Source organism: Perna viridis, chromosome 2 (genome assembly GCF_037379345.1).
Source record: "Perna viridis isolate PV_CMFRI_1.1 ecotype Kerala chromosome 2, ASM3737934v1, whole genome shotgun sequence".
NCBI lineage: Eukaryota > Metazoa > Mollusca > Bivalvia > Mytilida > Mytilidae > Perna > Perna viridis.
The window spans coordinates 65,071,367-65,090,860 of record NC_142446.1 but is presented as its reverse complement, the minus strand read 5'-3'; the positions used below and the strand labels follow the sequence as shown (position 1 = coordinate 65,090,860).

Here is a 19,494-nt window from a genome sequence, read left to right as displayed (position 1 = left end):
TCGAATTTGAACACCGTTGCAGAGTTATTTATACTTATTCTAAACGATATCCATGACTAGGAAAAAGGTTATAGAATATTTTCCAGGTGGTACTTAAGAAAAAAAATTAATTCTATTTGAAAGGCGTTAAATGTAAGGAAAAAAAATCTTATGACTAAACATGTCCGTAAATTTTATAAATTACAAACATAATTATCATGACTGAAGTTGATAAACAGTATAATTAATTTTCTGCCATTTTCCACACCTAACCATGTCATAAAACAGGAATTCTTACAGATTTGGAGACAAGCATCATTGCCATCACGGATTAAGTTGTCGCGGAATAAGATGTATAGTTTATCTTGACCTCATTACTGTCTTTAATGTCATTTATGACGGTTGACTTAAATACTGCCTCCGTTTTATGTTTTCTAATGATGTTAATAGTGCATTAATCTTAGATGTTTCAACGCCTAAAATAAAGTCAGCAACTGTTTCAGGTAACTTGGTTCGGATCAGAATTCCAAGAAATGTTTCGGTGAACCAAACACGCGCTTCGTGATAATTTGATTTCTCATTTGCATTTTTATGATACTTGTAACAGCAAAACATATTGAAGTTCCATGTATCACTCATAACATGTTCTTACCTAGAACAATGACATTGAATTGCAGAACATGTACAATGAACGCGCGCGTCTTGTAATGAATTTATTACGAGGCAGAAATTCAGTTCTAGCTCTACATATTTCACAACCAAGTCAATGTTAACTTGATAAAAGATTATTTTGTTATCAATTAATTAAAGTCGTTCATTTTTTATAGCCTAAATATACATTTCAAATGCTTAACTCTAGTGCCAAGAAAATCAAACTGTAATCTTAACAAATAAAATTTGATAATCAAAATCACAAATTACGTAACATGTGGTGTTCATTTCCAATCATGCTGATTTCTGTTGTAATCACTTGATGGGAAGACATTTTGTATTTTTATATTGAAGTTCTTTTTTCCAAACTGGAATATATCCTTAAAAACAAAAAGCCGATAAGAAGACGGCAATATCGGAGGGGACACCCCCAAGCAAAGACATGTTCTTCAACACATAACCTGACAACGAGAAAGACAAAAATATGCACACAGAGACAGGCAGCACGAAACCGTCCAAAAAGCTGGGGCGAATCTAGGTGTTCCGGAAGAGAAACGCATTTGCTACACCCTGGTATTCAGACGAACAGCGTCAAACAAAACCATTCCTATAGAGAAAACGATACATTATTATCCAATCAAGTACTTTTCAAGATTTTTCAACAGGTAGCATTTTTCTTCGATCCCTTAGTAAAATGAAATGGGTGCGAAAGTTAAATAAAGCATCTTAGCTTGTTAAAACACACGCGGATTGTTCTAAATTATGACTGTTACAGGGAAAAAGATGGCACAATACTTTTCTCATTATGGCAATGGTGACACAACTTAAGGTGGAGCTAAAACATTTTACATTGACGAATTTAGATTTCATGTTGTACTGCACAAGATTCTTTGTAGTAAATTTCATATGATGCAAAAAGTCAGTGTACATATCTTAAAGTGCCACTCCTCCCCCTCTAAAAAAGCGTTTGAGTCTTCAAATAATTAGACAACATTGACTTAACACAATTACCGAACTGAAACTCTAGGAAAACATCCAAAAGAAATAGACAAAAAGGAAAGTACGTATAACAAATGGCAATATCAATGTTCTTATTATGGTACAGGCAATTACGATAAAAATGGTGGGTTAAGCATGCTAAACCCATAGGCATTTGTAGACAGGATATAGTGTTTTTTTTTATTGTTCAGCCCATAAACTACTCCAGCAATGCTAGAGGTTGTCTGGCAAGCTATTTTCTGATTTGATGCCATCCTAATCTCTAGCATCTGACATGTTGAAAGCCACCACAAATGTTAATTAGCTAAACATGAGTTTTAAAATACTTTGTCTTTTATTTACATAAAAGAACTTTAACCTACCGGAAATCGAACGATAAAAATCCTAAATATTTATTAAATACCTAGAAAACATTTGTAATGAAGATAGTTGTCAAAAAGACCATTTTGAATTAGGTCACTAATTTTACGGAATACAATATCTTTTTGACAAAACGAACTTAGAGTTGGTAAAGGCAATTCGTTGGTTAATTTGATATGTTCGTTTCGCAAATTTTAAAATCCGTAATTTTATCAACCGGCATTACACACTCAAAAAGCTAAAAACCAAATATGTAGTTCATTTTAACTGCTTTTACAAAGGATTTCCAGGATTGCTGGATTTTCTCATCGGGTAGGTCATCGTTTTTCTTTAGTTTAGTCACCTTCTCCCGTGTAGTGGTAATGAAACTGTAGAAAACGTTTTAAATGGATTAATAGTTTACAAAATTATGCCGATTTCAAGGAACGGCGGAACGAGCGTTATGCAATATAGCGCTCGGAAGTAAGAGGTTTGGGGTATTGGGGGAACGGAATTCCAACCTTCTGTTGTAGGAGTACCCATATTAAACAGCCATACTGCGCATATCTTGCCCGTTTAAAGTAATTTTAACATCTTTGATACATGCCCTTATTTCATTGATGTTATTTTTATATAAAAATTGGAGTATGTATCAATTTATTCAAAATATAGTAAAACAGTTACATTACGGTTAATTATTCCTAGTATATTACATAATAAAAGGGCAGCAGAGAATTTCCCCAAGTCGAATAGTATTGCTTGTAAAATATAAATAAATTTGTAAAAACATCTTATCAAAAAGTTCACTTGAAAAGTAATCTAGTCTTATTATGTATCAGAAGACATCCCCTATTTATCTACATTAAAAGATCACGACCTACGCAACTTTTGACCAATCGAAAGATATTGCCCAAGTTTAAAAACACGGCAGCCCAAGTTTAAAAACACGGCACTTGTACAAGAAATAAGTACTTACGCTCGTTAAAATGTGAAGTGCATACTGATGTTTTTTTTCTTTTTTTTTTTTTGACAAATCATAAGGCTTCATTATACATATAAGTGCACCCTAGTCGAAAAAAGGGGAACACTGAAATGTTTTAAGTTATTTTCTTTTCAAAGGTGTGTAATAGATACTATATCACTCCCAAACTATCTCGCAAAGGATCCTGTTTCGTGAACATCATTTTATTTTCATTTTCATTTTGTTTGTTTTTTTTTTGTTTTTGTTTTAATTTGTCTTGTGTATTTTGTAGTAAAGTTTAATTCATCATTTGCACTTTCTAGTGACGCATTCTTGAAGTAAAAAGTGTGTACTAGAAATATTGAATCTGCGGACTGTGTCTGTGTGTCTGTTAGCCTGACTACATTTTAATCAACTTGCATGTTACAAATAGATAATTTCTAATGTTTATTGTCGAGTTGAATAAGGTTTTGTAAGACCTTAAGTAACTGTGAAAAAATAAAAGCTGTGGATTTGATATCGGTTGGGGTGTCGGATTCGAATAAAGTTTCATATCAGATATACATATTTTGTAAAAGCGATTCCCAAAGTGAAAATTAAATTTACCTTTAAAAAATTCCTGTCTATAGAATTAACGGTACCATTAATTTTGCATTGTCCTTCCGTCGAGCATTCGGACAGCGGAGAAATACTACTGCGCGCACTGTTGTACGCAGATCCACGCAGCAGACGAGCGCCGATCTTCCAACTGTCCATCGTCAGTAAATCTGTCCACTTCGATTTACTCACAGCTGGGAAATCGTCATATTGATGTTCACTAATATTTGCTTTTTCTCCATAATTTGAGGTTGGATTTGTTGATCGTAACGAGGGTTTTCTGTGATTACTATTATTCAATGATTTGCGGGAAAAATTACCTATGGAATTGGCCCTGGAAAAATTCCCGACGGAATTGACCCTAGAAAAATTACCGGTAGAATTAGTTCTGGAGAAATTCCCAATAGAATTAGCCCTGCTGCGACGACTTTCTGTTTCTGGTGAATTCTGAAAATTGTAATGTGAAGGTGTGTCGTCAAAAACAGGATATTCCGTTCGCACTTCATTGCCAACTTCGACGAATTCCGGTTGATATGGATTGTTTCTTGGTACTTTTGGAGGATAAGGACAATAATATGGACCTGCCCCTGAAACCGGAAGCCGAGAGTCATCGTCCACATTTTGGACTGTATTATCAGAAATTTTGCTAATAGAGTCATTAAAGTCGTTTATAGTACTAGCTATTAAAGACCCAACATTTGGAAAATCAGACATGTTGTCCCAGTCTTGTTGATAAACTGTTTGATTGGAATCCGTAGACACAGTCCGTAATTTTGAAATGATTTGAGCAGTTTCGGAACAATACGTTTCATATTTTGGTTCTGTAGAAATCTTATTTTCACTAACAGCATGGCTTAAACTTTCGTCCTTCTTCCCTTTCAGATGGTTTGGCATAGTGAAGAAATCGGGATCCGTAATGTCGCCTCTACATTTCACATCCATTTTATCTACAATGTTATTTGTTACATGAATATCCAGGTTTTCATTTTTATGTCTTTCTGGATTTTCAACAGCTGAAAATTCTTGAGCACAAATAGCGCTGGGGACTATATCTGGCACGCTTGTGGGTTCTACATGAATGATATCAGGAAAAGAGTCCGTCGCAGAAATATCCGGAATGGACTCGAAAGTAGAAATATCGGAAACCGAGTGAGAAGTAAATCCATTAGAAACAAATCTATTTTGTTCATCTGCTTTATTTGGACTTCCTGGGTAGTCGGCCTTAGGATAGGAAAACCTGTTTGTTGCTAATAACTGTTTCCATTTTGATTTCTCCTCTCTGTCCGTTTCCGAAGAAATTTTCCTTTCAAACCAACTTCTCCATTTCGATTTTAATTCCTCCCGCTGTTTGTTCTGTAACAACTGGACACCCACGTAATTCCCTGTCCTTTCGTCCATATTAACTTTAAATTTCCAATGTATATTTTCCGTTGAAAAAATAATCAGAACGATCTAATCACAAGTTTCAATCTCTTTGTCAGGCGCATTTCTTTTCTCAAATTTTGAAAATCTCAAAATCCAATCAATCTAAACAGGCACCTTACAACCTCCTGCTATCTCGGTGCATATTTCAATCATTACACAGCGTAAATGCATCACATGGATTTAAAATTTAATTTTAGCAACCGCTTTACGCCAGATAATCTTCCTGATTTAAGTGTACTTACAAAATCTACATCATGAAAACGCCCTTTTATGATTTTAGCACTTATATTTTACACTTGAAATTTATTTTTGTTTTCTGACCCTCAAGTCATTAATTACAATCTTGCTTATGCAAATTTCTAAACCTAAACATCTAATCTCTTGTCTAACAAGGAACCTGAAATGGTGATTCATTCAAAATAACTTCGCTTTCTCAAAGACAACGCCGTGCTTGCATGTTGTATTTTCAGAACAAATTATCGCACGTGCATTCACGGGTCTTTTTCTTCGTGCGATAGACAAACAAGAGACTACTTCTTAGTTTGTAAATTATGAATAAAAGTTGATTATCTCCTTCTTATCTTTGCACTTGTATCTACTAATATTACAAACAAAACATAACTTCCTACATAAAAACGTGGATTTTTTTTTACTATTCTAAGAAGACTTTTAAGTCTGTCCCATGCATGAACAAAGAGTTATTTATTTTCGAAATAACTTGATAAATTTAGAACAATTGACGACTATATACAAAAAATACCTCTGTCGTGATAATGGAAGTTTATTTAAAAAAAAAATACAGAGCAAAGGAAGAAAAATGATTGTGTATTTTTACAACAACAAAGTTGAAAAAAGCACTTAGGAAATACACACAAGCACTGCTTTTACAAAGTGGCTTATCCATACATATTTAAGAGTCTCTTCAATAGACTTGCGATCTCTTTCCTTTTGTTTCTTGAGAAATTCAGAAATTGTGTTCATATATAGGATTCATATTTTAGTCAAGTGATTTACAAGTAAATTTCACATTCTGGCATATCAAAAAAGAATTGAAAAATTATGAATTATACACTGCACAGGAGCAGGTAAATTGGGGCGGGTTTCAGCTTACACAATCCCACCCCATGAAATTGGGGGGAAATTTTTCTGCATGATTTCATTATTTTTATATTTACACAATCTACCCCTATTTTTCTTTTAAATTTTATTCACTCCTAGTATAGAATCCGTGTTCCATCCATTTTGCATGTTTAGGCTCTACATATTTAAAGATCCATATCAAAACCGGAATATGGTCAGGAATTCCACGAGATACACGAATATGCCTTCTGCATTGTTTTCTTTCAGAAATGCAGAAATAGAACAGGCGATGAATTTCATTACCTGTTCACTTGTGAGAAAAAGAAATTCTAGATCTTAGGCAAAAATATATACCTATTTATTATTTACAATATCCAACTGAACAAAAATTTATTATTTATTAATTTATCAAAACTATGTCACATTAAATTGTACAAAGACCTCGCTCATATCATAAAAATGATTTCAAAATTTTCTGTGATGTAATTTTATGTATTTGTAAAAATTGAGAATGTATTTAATGTGGTTTATAAAATAGTTGTTTGTGTTGGTTGTGATTAGGTTAGAATTTGTATGTGCCCTCTTGTACACCTGTGTGTCTGATGTTTATCAAATAAAGTATTGTCTATTGTCTATTACATTTATTGTCTAAATAGCATAGTTTCACGCTAATTTTTAAGTACACAAGCCACACAGGGTAAAAAATCACATGCTCTCCATGTGAATTCGACAAAATTCAATTTTTTGTCACAAAAGTCAATTTGTATGCAAATTAGTTTACGGAATCCTTTGGGTATGCAAATGAAACCTCTCATCACGATTTTGTTAGCAGGATTCTCATTGGATATAGTAACCGCGGGTCTAGCAGACGCAGGTTTCCGATTACTTCCAGCAAGGACGTATCATATGGGTGATGAGCTATTCTGCGAAAGTAAGTGATATATAATAAACTATTACTTTTGCAAAATAACGCATCAACCATATGATATTCCCTTGCTCGAAGTAATCGGAAACCTGCGAGACCCGCGGTTACAATATCCAATGATAGGCCTTCCTACAAAAATCGTAATGACAGAGAATTCATTTGCATATCCAAAGGATTACATAAAAAATTTACTTTTGTGACACAAAATTGAATTTTGTCTCAGAAAAATGAATTTCGTCATTACAAAATGAAGTAATCATAAAACAATTTTTATCGTTTTTGTACACATAAGTGTTTACATTAGCTAGTTGATAAGATTTAGACCAAAACAGAAAAGCATCTAGTCATTGTAGCACCAACAAAATTGCCTAAATGATGAAAAATCCATAATATCTCAATATATTTTAGCATATTTTTGACGGTTTTTGAGAAAAACAAATGTGGCCGCATGCATGTTCATTCTTGATCTTTTTATATATATTGTGTAGTATTGTAAGATACAACATATATATAATTATGTCAATATTTTGGATAAACACGGATGTGGTCACTCCCGTTTCAGCAAAAACCATCGAAAAATATTTGCCAAAATGCAACAAAATTGAAGATTTCACTAATATATGTTAATTTTGACCGCTATTGGGTCAAAAACATTCATGAGATCGCCAAAATTGGCTGAGATATATTTACTACAACCATTATCCTTTCAAATAAACTATCTAGTATAGACCAAAACAAATCTTTCAAAAACGTTGAACACAGGGGCCAAAACAGGGCCTTACCGAACCTACTCCTTTACAAGCCTACAGTCCACGTTGTATTCCATACATGCAGAAACGAGTGATATTCACGTGGTAATATTACAATACTATTATAGATATTTTATTTTCATAAACCATAAATGCAGTCGGGTAAAGAGACAAAAATAATGAAACTTTTGCGACACCAGTCGGTGTGCGTGTGGGGGAGAGGTTAACTCATAACAATATTTATATGAAATTAATAAATATTAGAGTTAACACATGTATTTAAGCCAGGTACCAACTTCCACTTAGGTGTGTGTGGGAGGTGTGTGTGTGTGATAATTGCAAAGTTTGTCTTAGCAATAAATTATACATTTACATTGTAGAAATATGATCCATTGAAAATTTATGACCCAATCATATATTTCAACCTAGAAAAACAGGCCCATTCCAGCGGCATGTCTGTATATACTGGAATATAGAATGTGACTCCTCCCCTATGGAATAATTCTCTGATAACTTTTTTGGGTTATGCTAGAATTCCACAACCTTTTTTCATATAACTTACACATTTCTGTCACCAAAAATTCCTAAAGTGATTTTGTCCTTTAACCATGACAAGTTCAATTGATATATTTCCTGTATACATATAAATCATGAGAACTAAACAACATTAATGTACAAAGTTTATTATAAAAACATAATTAAAATATTATAAATAAAAATATAATTAAAATATTATAAATAAAATACATAATTAAAACAATACATGAACTACATGTATATAAATTGCAATGTATTCAATTACATATTATAAGTTAAATTAAAGTTCCATCCTCTTTCAGTTTGAAAATGGCACTATATATTCCACATATAGCTTGATATTTCACCTCATGGAATTATAAATGAACAATCATTATTTTTATCATTTGTCAATTAGAAACAGTCATGAAAGGAATCAATTAACAGACTGTCCTTGTATATATTGACTGTTGTCAATTGATCAACTTACCAGTAATAGGTTGGAGGAGAGTTCTGAGGGGTTGAAACCAAACATTTTTGTTGGAAAATTATGTTAATTACTGGTATGTGCAAAATTTGGACAAAACCAATCAAACAGTAGCTAAGTATCCCTTTTTTCCAACACCCATCTCTCTCTTTTCAATATCTCTGAATCTGCCACTGATATGTGTTTTTTTTTTAAATAAATGTTAAATAAAACTTTAAAATTACTTGTCATTAAGTACTGCTCTGTCCAAGAATCAGGCAATATATATATATAAGGTATGGCATGTGAAGAAAAAATGCAGAAGTTTTTTTGAATTATCCAAGCAAATAATAGTTAAGTACCCCTTTTTTCCGACACCCCTCTCTCTTTTCAATATCCGCCACTGATAGGTGTTTTTTTTTTAAATAAATGTTACATAAAACTTTTAAATTACTTTTCATTAAGTACTGCTCTGTGCAAGAATCAAACAAAATGTATATAAAGTGTGGCACATGAAGAAAAAACGCAGAAATTTTATTGCATTATCCAAGTACTTATAACTGATAACCAGATATAACCATCAAAGTGTTTGTAAACTAAAAGTTTGCTATGTTAAGATATTGATAGGTCAAATTTAGTTAAAATGCACTATGAAAAAATGGCTGGAAAATTTTTCTGCACTTTTTCCCTATATAACCAGTAAAAAATAACTACGTCACAGATGCTTAAGAATTAATTTTAATGGCCTTTCTTTGGTCAACAGGATGTATTGAATATATTTGAGGCAAAAAAGACCAAATTGAGAAAAATGATGTGCCACCCATTGCCTGATTCTTACACAGAAAGGTAATTAACAGACAAAAATGTTTATTTTAACCAGTTTTGAATATCTGACAACAAATAATCTTTTAATATACTGTATTGCCTTTTACTTTAAGCATGTAATTGAACTCCTAATGCATCAGATCAATCAATGTTTTATCATAAATAAGGCCAAGAAAAAGACACCTGTGTTTTCCCTGACATACACTAAAAACAAGGGCCAGTACTTTATTTCTTCCAATTTATTTCGGAGACACATTAATAATTTTAATAGTGCTGGTCAAAAAATGACCAAAATACTAGAGGGTAGGCACAAATATCAGGCTCAATAGCAGAGGCACAGGCAATTTCTTTAAGGCCTAAATAAAAGCATCACCAGATTTTCATAAATCATCTGGGAAAAGATACATGTATCTTTGTTTAAATTTCAAAACTTATAGACCTGTCATCCATCCCACATAAGAGGGAAGACTCCCACAAAATCAATGAAAAATTTTGAATCTCCAACATAAAAAGTGAGGATAAAAATTACAATTTTTTAACCGTAAAAAATACTTAATAATTGAAAAAAAAACTTTTACCTAAAAATCTCCCACATGAGACAGTGTCAATAGAGGGGAACCTCCCACATGAATTGTCCTAAAGGTTAACAGGTATGAACTATAGTTAAATGATGCATATTACTTGTAAGGCCAAAAAATTAATGGTCTTGTTTCCTGCTATCAGCTAAAAAAAATTGTTCACTCATTTTTCAAAAACATGATACACTGAGTTAATGGGAAAACAGTCTAGACTTAGGCTGATATTTTCATCCAAGTGGGGTTGTTGTCTCTTTGACATATACACCATGCCTATTCTCATTATATTTAAGAGTGCTTGATCCAAAATGGACAAAAATGTTTCAAGTAGGCACACAAAAACTAGGGTAGGTGAGGTAGAAAGAAACATACATATAATTTTTTTGGCCTAATTTCCAATTACAAAATCTTGGTGTGTGCAAGACCATATATCTGGTCAATAATTTGGTATGACTTAAATATATGTTTTCATAAATTTTGACCAAATTTTACATTATTAATATAATTCCTGAACACTATCCCATAATATGACAGGTTCCATTTGTTTGTTTGTTCGTAAATATGAATCCATTTTTCCATCAAACAGTCCATATATCCCACCTGAAATTCAATACAATCATGTTTCACATTCTGCAATTTTTTTTTTTTAATTTGGTTGTAGGGTACAACCTTGAAGAAGACAATTTTGTGACAAATTTAGATAGCTTTAATGTGTATGCGTTAGTGTTACAGCATTCAACTAGAAATAGCTCACAAAGAAAATAACCAAAGCTTAGAAAGGTTTAAAACTTAATCCCCTCAAATAGGATTATTTGGATTATCTCACTTTGGAGTTCTTTAATTATATTTATATTCCTTCATGCACATCTACATATAAGGCCTAACCTTCCTATAAAACTTCATTAAAATCCCATGAGTGTTTTAAGAGAAGTTGGGCTTACGAAAAATGTGGACGAACAAACAAAAAGACAGGGTGATACCTACATATCAGTACCCTCCAAACTAAGGGAATAGCACATGATACAGAAGTTTGATTTCATGACATTACACTGAAAAGTAAGAAATAATCATGGTGCTTTTATCCTGGTAGGACCACAAAAAAAATTCAAAATTGTTTTAAAGATTACTGAAGAGATTGATTGATTGATTGAATATTTTCTTATGTCCTGTGGCAGATATTTCATGCCCTTCTGGACGAAATTGACTGACCAATCACACAGACCCAACATTGTACTAATCTGACATGCTAAGCTGATTTTCATTATGCCAGTTCACAGAAGCATCAGCCCACAGGGAAGCATGCCACCTCACTCAGACATACTATTCTGATTCTGAGCCAACTAATACTGAAGTGGAATTTTTCTCGAAGTGCAAAAAATTAAAATCAAATTTTTAACTAGATTGACAAAATCACAATCATTAATGGAAGCACTAATTTTTGAAATAACAATACATTACATCCTTATTATAATTGTTATTATCCTATACTTAAATTGATGGCTAAGTTTGGTGTACAAGACCGATAACATGTCTAGTCCAGCACCACCATCATATATTTGTACCGACCACAGGCACTTGGGACCAGGATTTTTTCCCCTCAAAAATATCATTAAATCATTTTGTTTCCATACTTGAGTTATTATGCATGTTCTCTGACATGTCAGCAAATATACAAACACACAAGCAGCGTCTTTTCATATATATGGAGAAATTAGTCTTATTAGAAACAAAATAAATCATGGAAATTTAATTTTATCATCTGCTTAGCTAGCCATTTATGTTGTTATTAAACCCCTTGCTGTCGCTAGGGGTAAAACAATGCCACATAAATGGCCAGCCCATGGTAAAACAATGATAGAATGAAGTGTCCTGGATTTATTTCTTAAGTGTGTGTTACAATACCTAAAGTGTGCACTTATGATAGCATATACTGCTGAAAAAATGGCCCACCAGTAAAAGTTCATAATAAGTAACTGCCAAATATCTCCAATATAGGAGGTGTCTATCTTCAATATTTATATATTAAAATGCTATGCAAAGTTTAATAATAGGATAATTAATTGGAAAGAGTGAATAACCAAAATACGATCGCAAGTGCCAAGAACGCCTAGATTTAATGAGTGTGTGGAATTTGTTCCACGCACGAGTTAACTCTTAATGGGTTCATGGCATGAGTGATTATATGTTGGTTATCCACAATAACCAATTGATTATCATATTTATGATACAGATTATCTCCCTTTTTCCCTGCTATTTTCAACATAAAATTCAAATTTTGTAAATGGCAGATTGATATACATGATATGATGTTTCATGAAGTTTTGTCTGGAGAAAGTGTGAGAGTGAAATTACCGAATTTATTTCACAGTGTGATCTATCAAAATATTTTACACTGGGAATTATTGGTAAATCACTGCTATCTAATATAATAATGTTTTAACATTTTTGAGCTACTGATTACACAAAATAGGTACCTCTCACAACATAATAAAAATTTAAAAAAAAAAAAAAAAAAAAAAAAAAAAAAAACAGAACGAAGGACTGGTGCTTAGTTCAAATCTATGATATAAAAAAAAATTACCTGTATGAAGAAATAAAATCCTGTTTCCCTGGAATCTGTCTGGATTAGTTGACAGTTCTTTTAACATCCCTAATGCACCCTTACCAGAGTAGCATGGATCTAGAACTATTCCTGTATCTCTACACACTGATTGGATGAACTCTGGAAAGAAGTTTAATATCATGTCATAGAAAGATATATCATAATTTCAAATTTTAAATTTTACAAAGAAAGTGATGAACAGACAGACAAATATAAATATACCACAATATGGTTATAAAGAAGGGCATGTTATGTGGCATTGACCTTTCCAATATAACCTTAAAATAAATTGTGGTATAGCATTTTCCAAAGGAGTAAGTAGGTATCCAGTTGAATTTTAAACTATTGACTAGCATGCTGAAGAGTTTATTTGTCCCAATATGACCTATGGCCTGTTACCTTGAAAATCAAGAAGATTCTATGGTCTAAGATATTGAATTTATTTGTTCCATCATTTCAGACCATTTACAAGCATGTTAAATAATTATTTTTTCTCAATGTGACCTATAACCTTGAAAATCAGTAGAGTTCTAAGGTCTTAAATTTACATATTCAGACAAATTTCATTGAAAACTTTTGATTCTAGTGTTTACAACGTTGAAATAGAAGGACGACAGAGCTACTACATAACGTTGTGACAGAATACTCAAATGCCTTCAGATTTTAAAGCATTACAAACCTAGTTCTTCGTCTGTTGACAGGGCATAACCCAGTCCTTTATGCCCATCAATAATGTCTATGATTTTATCTGCTGATGTCTCACCACCAAGGCCAACTTGATGTAATGTGTCATTGATATGTTCTGTGAAGTGCTCTTTGTTATCACATATTGCAATGGCATGGACTCTGAAATATCATTATGATATATAATAATAATGTAAAAAACAATTTGATACATGAAATTACAACATTGATACTGAAATTAAGATTATAGTTTCTGATTAAATGGACGTTAAATATAATAATGGTAATTTATATGAATTTATCCTATGAGATTTTTTAAGTACTGGTATGTGACAACTAGGCCACAGATTCTACACTAACAGTGGTTCCTTAGTTCTGTGCCTATCTGCTGGTAATTTGAGAGAGGACAACCTTGAAATTTTAATTTGTAGTCCTTTGGGCTTACCTAAATTAATTCTTACAATCATACTATACCTAAAGATAGGGCTGCAAGATAATTTTGCTGACTACCAAATTTATCGATCAGAAGGTCCTTTGGGCTACCTAGCTAAACGAGTTAGTGTCAAACCCTGGCCCATCCAAAAACCAGACAGTGTGCAGCACAAGATAATTTTGTATTAAAAAAAAACATTACGCCCATTTCATATCACAAATGCATCTTTCCTTGAAGTTGATAGTAGGTTTTCGATTAAATTCAATGATTAAAAAGAAATAAAATACATAGCAATGAAATTCATTGAAGAAAGGAAGAACTCTCTTAAATTTGAGGAGAGTTTAATTGCCTTGTTGGGAATCTTTAAAATCATTTCCTAAGCCATTCATTGCCGATTTAAAACAAACTTTGTACTATTTAACATACATATGATGATACATTACATTGGAACAAAAACTCCAGTGGGATAAAATTTACCCTGTGCCATCCATGTCATAAGATCTGCCTGATTATCACATGGACAGCCTGGTAAGATGTCATCCAACTAATGATAAAAGACATAACTATTGATAAATGCCTTTTTGGCTTATAATTTTGTCCTCTGAAATAAACTATAGGTTACACCTGCCTCATAATTAATTACCTTAGCCATTACTACAAGTTCTTGAATAGTATTTTTATAAAAATTTAAAAATTTGATTATAAAGCATGCTTTAAGCCAAGTGGAAAATTCAGATAACCCCAAGTTTTCTTTTAATAATTTCATTAAACACATCACAACATGTTATTCGAAAAGTTTTTATGAAATCCTTGTTATTTCTTCCATGGTTTAAACAGATAAAACCTAATCAGTGAAAACCTATGGAAAATCAAGAGAAATCCTTTCCTTGCCAAAATTTCAAATGCTTACATCTCTAAAACACACTGACCTATCTATTTTTTTTCTACTCACATTGTTCTAGCAAGAAAGATCTTAAAAGAATTCACAACCCTTTGAAATCCTTGTTATTCTTAAACACAGCAGTAATCATCCTTAACTATTACAATCGTATTTACTTGATTGATGATCAACCTACAGGACTACAATAAAAAAAGCAGGAAAAAGCGTTAGTCATGGTTTCTAAAACTGAGATAAAACCATGAAGTGGTACATTTATTCTTCAAGAATTCTAGATAGAATTTAATAACTAATTGTGATAACTAACCTAACTTTTGCTGGTAGAATTAGTTATCAATGGCCAGATCTAGACTAACAACTAATTGTGATAGCTAACCTGACTTTTGATTGGTTGAGGGAGTTACCAACAGTCAAATCTAGACTAACAACTAATTGTGATAGCTAACCTGACTTTTGATTGGTTGAGGTAGTTTCCACTGACCAGACAAATAACTAATTGTGATAGCAAACCTGACTTTTGATTGGTCGAGGCAGTTTCCAATGGCCAGACAAATAACCAATTGTGATCGCTAACCTGACTTTTGACTGGTTGAGGTAGGTTCCAATGGCCAGACAAAAAAATAATTGTGATAGCTAACCTAACTTTTGATTGGTAGAGGTAGTTTTCAATGGCCAGACAGATAACAATTTGTGATAGCTAACCTGACTTTTGATTGGTTGAGGTAGTTTCCAATGGCCAGACAGATAACAAATTATGATAGCTAACCTGACTTTTGATTGGTTGAGGTAGTTTCCAATGGCCAGACTAGCTGCAGTACCACCACTTCCACAAGTAACTACTATATCATCAAACTTTTCCAATACACCCTACAAATATAAAATAATCTTCAATTTAAAGTAGCTATATAAATTATGCTTCATTATTTTGGTGGATGAACTTTTATCATTTTTCTAAGACATGATGTTTGGTGAACATACTTTTAAATAAAATCAAAGGTCTTTAAACTTGATTTTGAGAATATTGAACCCAAATATTAGCTACATTTACAAAAAAGAAACTAAACTTTTTTTTATATAGTACTTTTTACCCTTTTATCAAACAATTTCCTGCTATTATCTCCCCTCTTTCTAATGAGCTTTCTAAGAAGATTATTTGCTACTTGGTCTTTTTACAAGCTTGTATCAATTATACCTACAAAAAGTTTTGAGAAAAAGATTTTAAATCATATCGAACTTTTTTGCTCAATTAAAAAAAATATAATTTCATTCAAATTTGCAAGATGCAGAAAAAGAGATGCTCTGTGTAGCAGGTAAAACCTACTTCAAAATAGAATTATCACAGTTACACTTACATTAGAAAAAGTTAAAGTAAGAGCTTAACTTTTGACCAGTGGAAATTAAATACAAATAACTGCTCCATTTCAGTTGTATATTTTCATCTCTAACTCAAACAATACCAATCTTGATTTTGCTTAGCAAGCAGAAGAATAAAAATGGTATTGGTGTTTAGTTCTATAAAATGCATTCATTTAGAATTACGTTGGAGAAAAGCATATTAGCGGCAGACTCTAATCAGCAACTTTACTGGCAGCCTGATGGTCAAATTTTCAGAAAAAAATTAATAAACTAGCGAGACACGTATGGATCATATATAAATAGTTTCAAATCTCAAGATTTAAAGAACAACTTCTCTTCTATAAACAGTACACAACTGACAATGCAGAAATAATTTGTTCAGCATGACATGGCATGAGCTATGATGGCTATTTGATGATCTGACAACCCCTATCTCTACACTATAAAACACTATTAGGCATAGCAAACTTTTCATTCACCTGATCTTTCATTTCCTGGAACGCTGTCAGGTATCCATACAAGCCAGTAACATTGGAACCACCAACTGGTACTGAATAAGAATCCTCTCCAGTTTCTGTTCTGAAAAGAGAAATACACTTACAACATTCATGTTAAATAATTTTTGTTGCATGTTTTTCATAAATTCATAAATAATGGATTTAACTTCAATGTAAATTTTCATTATTTGCTTATGTTGTGTGACTTGAAAAGTTACTGAAACTGGCTTAATAAACATGATATAAGTTTTGGATGAAATATTGTGAAGGGGAGATAATTCCATTTTTCCTACTTTTATTTTTATGAATAGTACTATTATATTTTTTGTCAGCATGAACTGCCTAGGCTAAAATCTTTCTTTGAAAAATAAATGAATATTTCACTTGACTGTAAAAAGAAATTGACCTGAATTGAGAAAAAAAAACAAAATAAAATATTCTGGGAAGGGTTAAAAATTTGGGTTGGGAAAGGATTTGGTTTAAGATTTAGTGCAGTCCAAGTTTCTCCTTTACTTTTGTTGCTTTGCATGTAATATTTTGGTTATTCTATGTTCTTTGATATGTGTGTCTGTTTTCCATTTCTAGTCTATCCCTGGAATAGGTTCTTTTGATTTCCATTAGAATCTTGGCTGCCTTAATACTCCTTTAAATTAAAATTTAACTATATTTTTTGGAAAAAAATGCATTTGACCTCTCTTACTTTAGATACACAGCTAGTCTCTCCATCCTTGGTTTAATGTCCAATTCATATTTACTGGCTTTAGGAATCAGATATATATTGGCACCTGTCATTTTGTCAAGCAACAAATTACCATCTAGAGGAACATTGGCACCACAATCTTTGTATTCTATAGTACTGCTCTTAGTTTTTTTAGTTGCTGTAGTGTATTCCTTGAAAATGAAAGTCATAACTTTAATGATTTATACCAAATATTTTATCTGGCTTTTAGTATAAGAAAGAAGAAAAAATATTGCCAATTAAATTAAGTTCAAAGTCACTCTAAGTTATCAAATGCAATGGAAACTGCTACAGTCCCTGAACCGATCCGTGCAACAATGTGACAGATCCGGATGACCGGTTTATGAAAGTTTAAGAATTTCCATTAGATTGAATCCAATTCTTTCAATTTCTACATTTCTGATACAGTGATTGTGATTAAAATTTGTAGAATGTGTCATTTTTCTAAATGTATGGAATTTCTATACATGTACCATTCTTAAACAATCTTCATAAAAAAAAAATCTGATTTTCGTGGAACATTTGCATCTGGAATATAATAATGAACATGACCCCTCTAATCCCAATCACTACTAACAGTCATCTTAAAAACTTACAACATCTGGATGCCGTAGAACTAGATGGCATTTGAGACCTAGTTGGGCTGCGGCGATAGCTGTAGTCCTGGCAAAGTTTGACTGTATACTACCACAGGTAATAACATGCTTACAACCACTAGTGATGGCATCAGCGAGTAGAAATTCTAATTTTCTCACCTAGAAATCAAGAACAAAATCTAATTATACCAGCGAATAGCCATGCTAGTTATGTGCAGGTATATGTGGCCTCAAGAGAGATTAAAATCAATGTGCAGCATTTAGAATGATGTACTAAAATATAATAAACACTGTACACACCTTATTACCTGACAATGTTGAACCGGTCAGATCATCCCTCTTGATGTGAACTTTGAACTTCGATGGTACATCAGATAGTCTCCATTCATGAATGGGAGTGTTTAAATTGCCTAACTGAAATAAAACATAATAAAATATATTATGTAGTTAACAATAGATTTTTATGTGATTTACTCCTGGTGAAAAAATTAATGCACTTTCGCTTCATGTCTTCATTAATGCTATCAATGCATCATCTTTTTTTTTCTTTTCCTGGGGATATTTGGAGGGCAAAATTAAGTTTTGCTACTTAAGTGTACCAATACATACTAACTAGTTTTATGGGTTAAAATTTCCTGCAGTTACAAATTGGGGTCAGTTTAACTATATTCCATTAAGTGTGCTAATAGAGTACTCTAGCAGCTCAAGTAGTGGATGGTCCTGGGACACGGTTTTCATTTCAGCTAGGCTGCAGAACTCTTCAAATGTTGAAAATGTTGCCAAGTGCATCATTGAAGTGTGCAAGTAATGCTTTAAAATCATGTCTGTGTTTGTACAAGGTTTATGGCAAGCCAATGTGGAATTTATTATTTATTGATATCAATAAATATAACATATTTATTCCCTTGTTAATAAGTAAACATTGATATGATTTATCAATACGTTGACAAATATTTATCGACATGTTTATAATTAATTATTGATGATTTATCAACATTTTAATAAATATTTATTAACATGTTATTAAATTATTTACTGATATCGATAAATAGATGAATTATTAATGTGTTGATAAAGAGAGTGCCACTATAGGTGGTTTAATCCTAGACAGAAAGTGTTTGTAAATTCTTATTTTATTGAATATTGCCAAACATGTCTCTCAGAATAAGATTAAATAACACGTTAATTAATAGGTTATTTTTAAACATGTTAATAATTTGTTCAATTAATTGATATTGATAAATGATTTAACAACATGTAAATAAATATTTATCAATATGTTACATCAAATAAATCATTTATACACATGTTTATAAATATTTATTAACATCTTGTTAATTTTTTAACACGAAATATTTATTGATATCAATAAATGGTAAATAAATTCCACAACGGCTTGCCATACAGGTTTGACATTCATATCAGTTATCAATTACTCTTCATATTAAATTCAATACCTTCACAAAATGTTGAGGAATATTCGTCAAACGCTGACACCAGCTTGGTGCACTGAAAGGTGTTAAAAAGGATGCCATTTCCACAAAAAAATTGTCTAGCTACATTGGTTGTCTCCTCTAATGAATACTTCAACTACTCGGAACT

General features: G+C 32.1%; 2 protein-coding genes across 4 annotated transcripts in view; both read right to left on the bottom strand.

Annotated features, from left to right (window-relative positions):
• The window catches only part of LOC148626500 (SCO-spondin-like), a 36,599-nt gene extending 31,204 nt beyond the window's left edge, over window positions 1-5,395 (bottom strand). Inside the window, exon 1 of one of the 3 annotated variants that reach the window (XM_088570533.1) lies at window positions 3,536-5,395. In XM_088570533.1, coding sequence (XP_088426659.1) covers window positions 3,536-4,924 — 1,389 coding nt within the window. In that variant the 5' untranslated portion in view covers window positions 4,925-5,395. The remainder of the gene's footprint in view (window positions 1-3,535) is intronic. The other 2 variants (XM_088570532.1, XM_088570534.1) reach the window with 2 other exon arrangements.
• Window positions 5,396-8,423: 3,028 nt separating this feature from the next.
• Window positions 8,424-19,492, bottom strand: LOC148626499 (uncharacterized). Its single transcript, XM_088570552.1, has 9 exons — window positions 19,350-19,492; window positions 18,193-18,306; window positions 17,893-18,051; window positions 17,258-17,448; window positions 16,540-16,639; window positions 15,471-15,571; window positions 13,369-13,535; window positions 12,669-12,809; window positions 8,424-10,687 (listed from the first exon to the last, which is right to left on the bottom strand). The coding sequence occupies exons 1-9, from the start codon at window positions 19,425-19,427 to the stop codon at window positions 10,584-10,586; spliced, it is 1,155 nt and encodes a 384-aa protein (XP_088426678.1). The 5' UTR covers window positions 19,428-19,492; the 3' UTR covers window positions 8,424-10,583.
• Window positions 19,493-19,494: the final 2 nt, after the last annotated feature.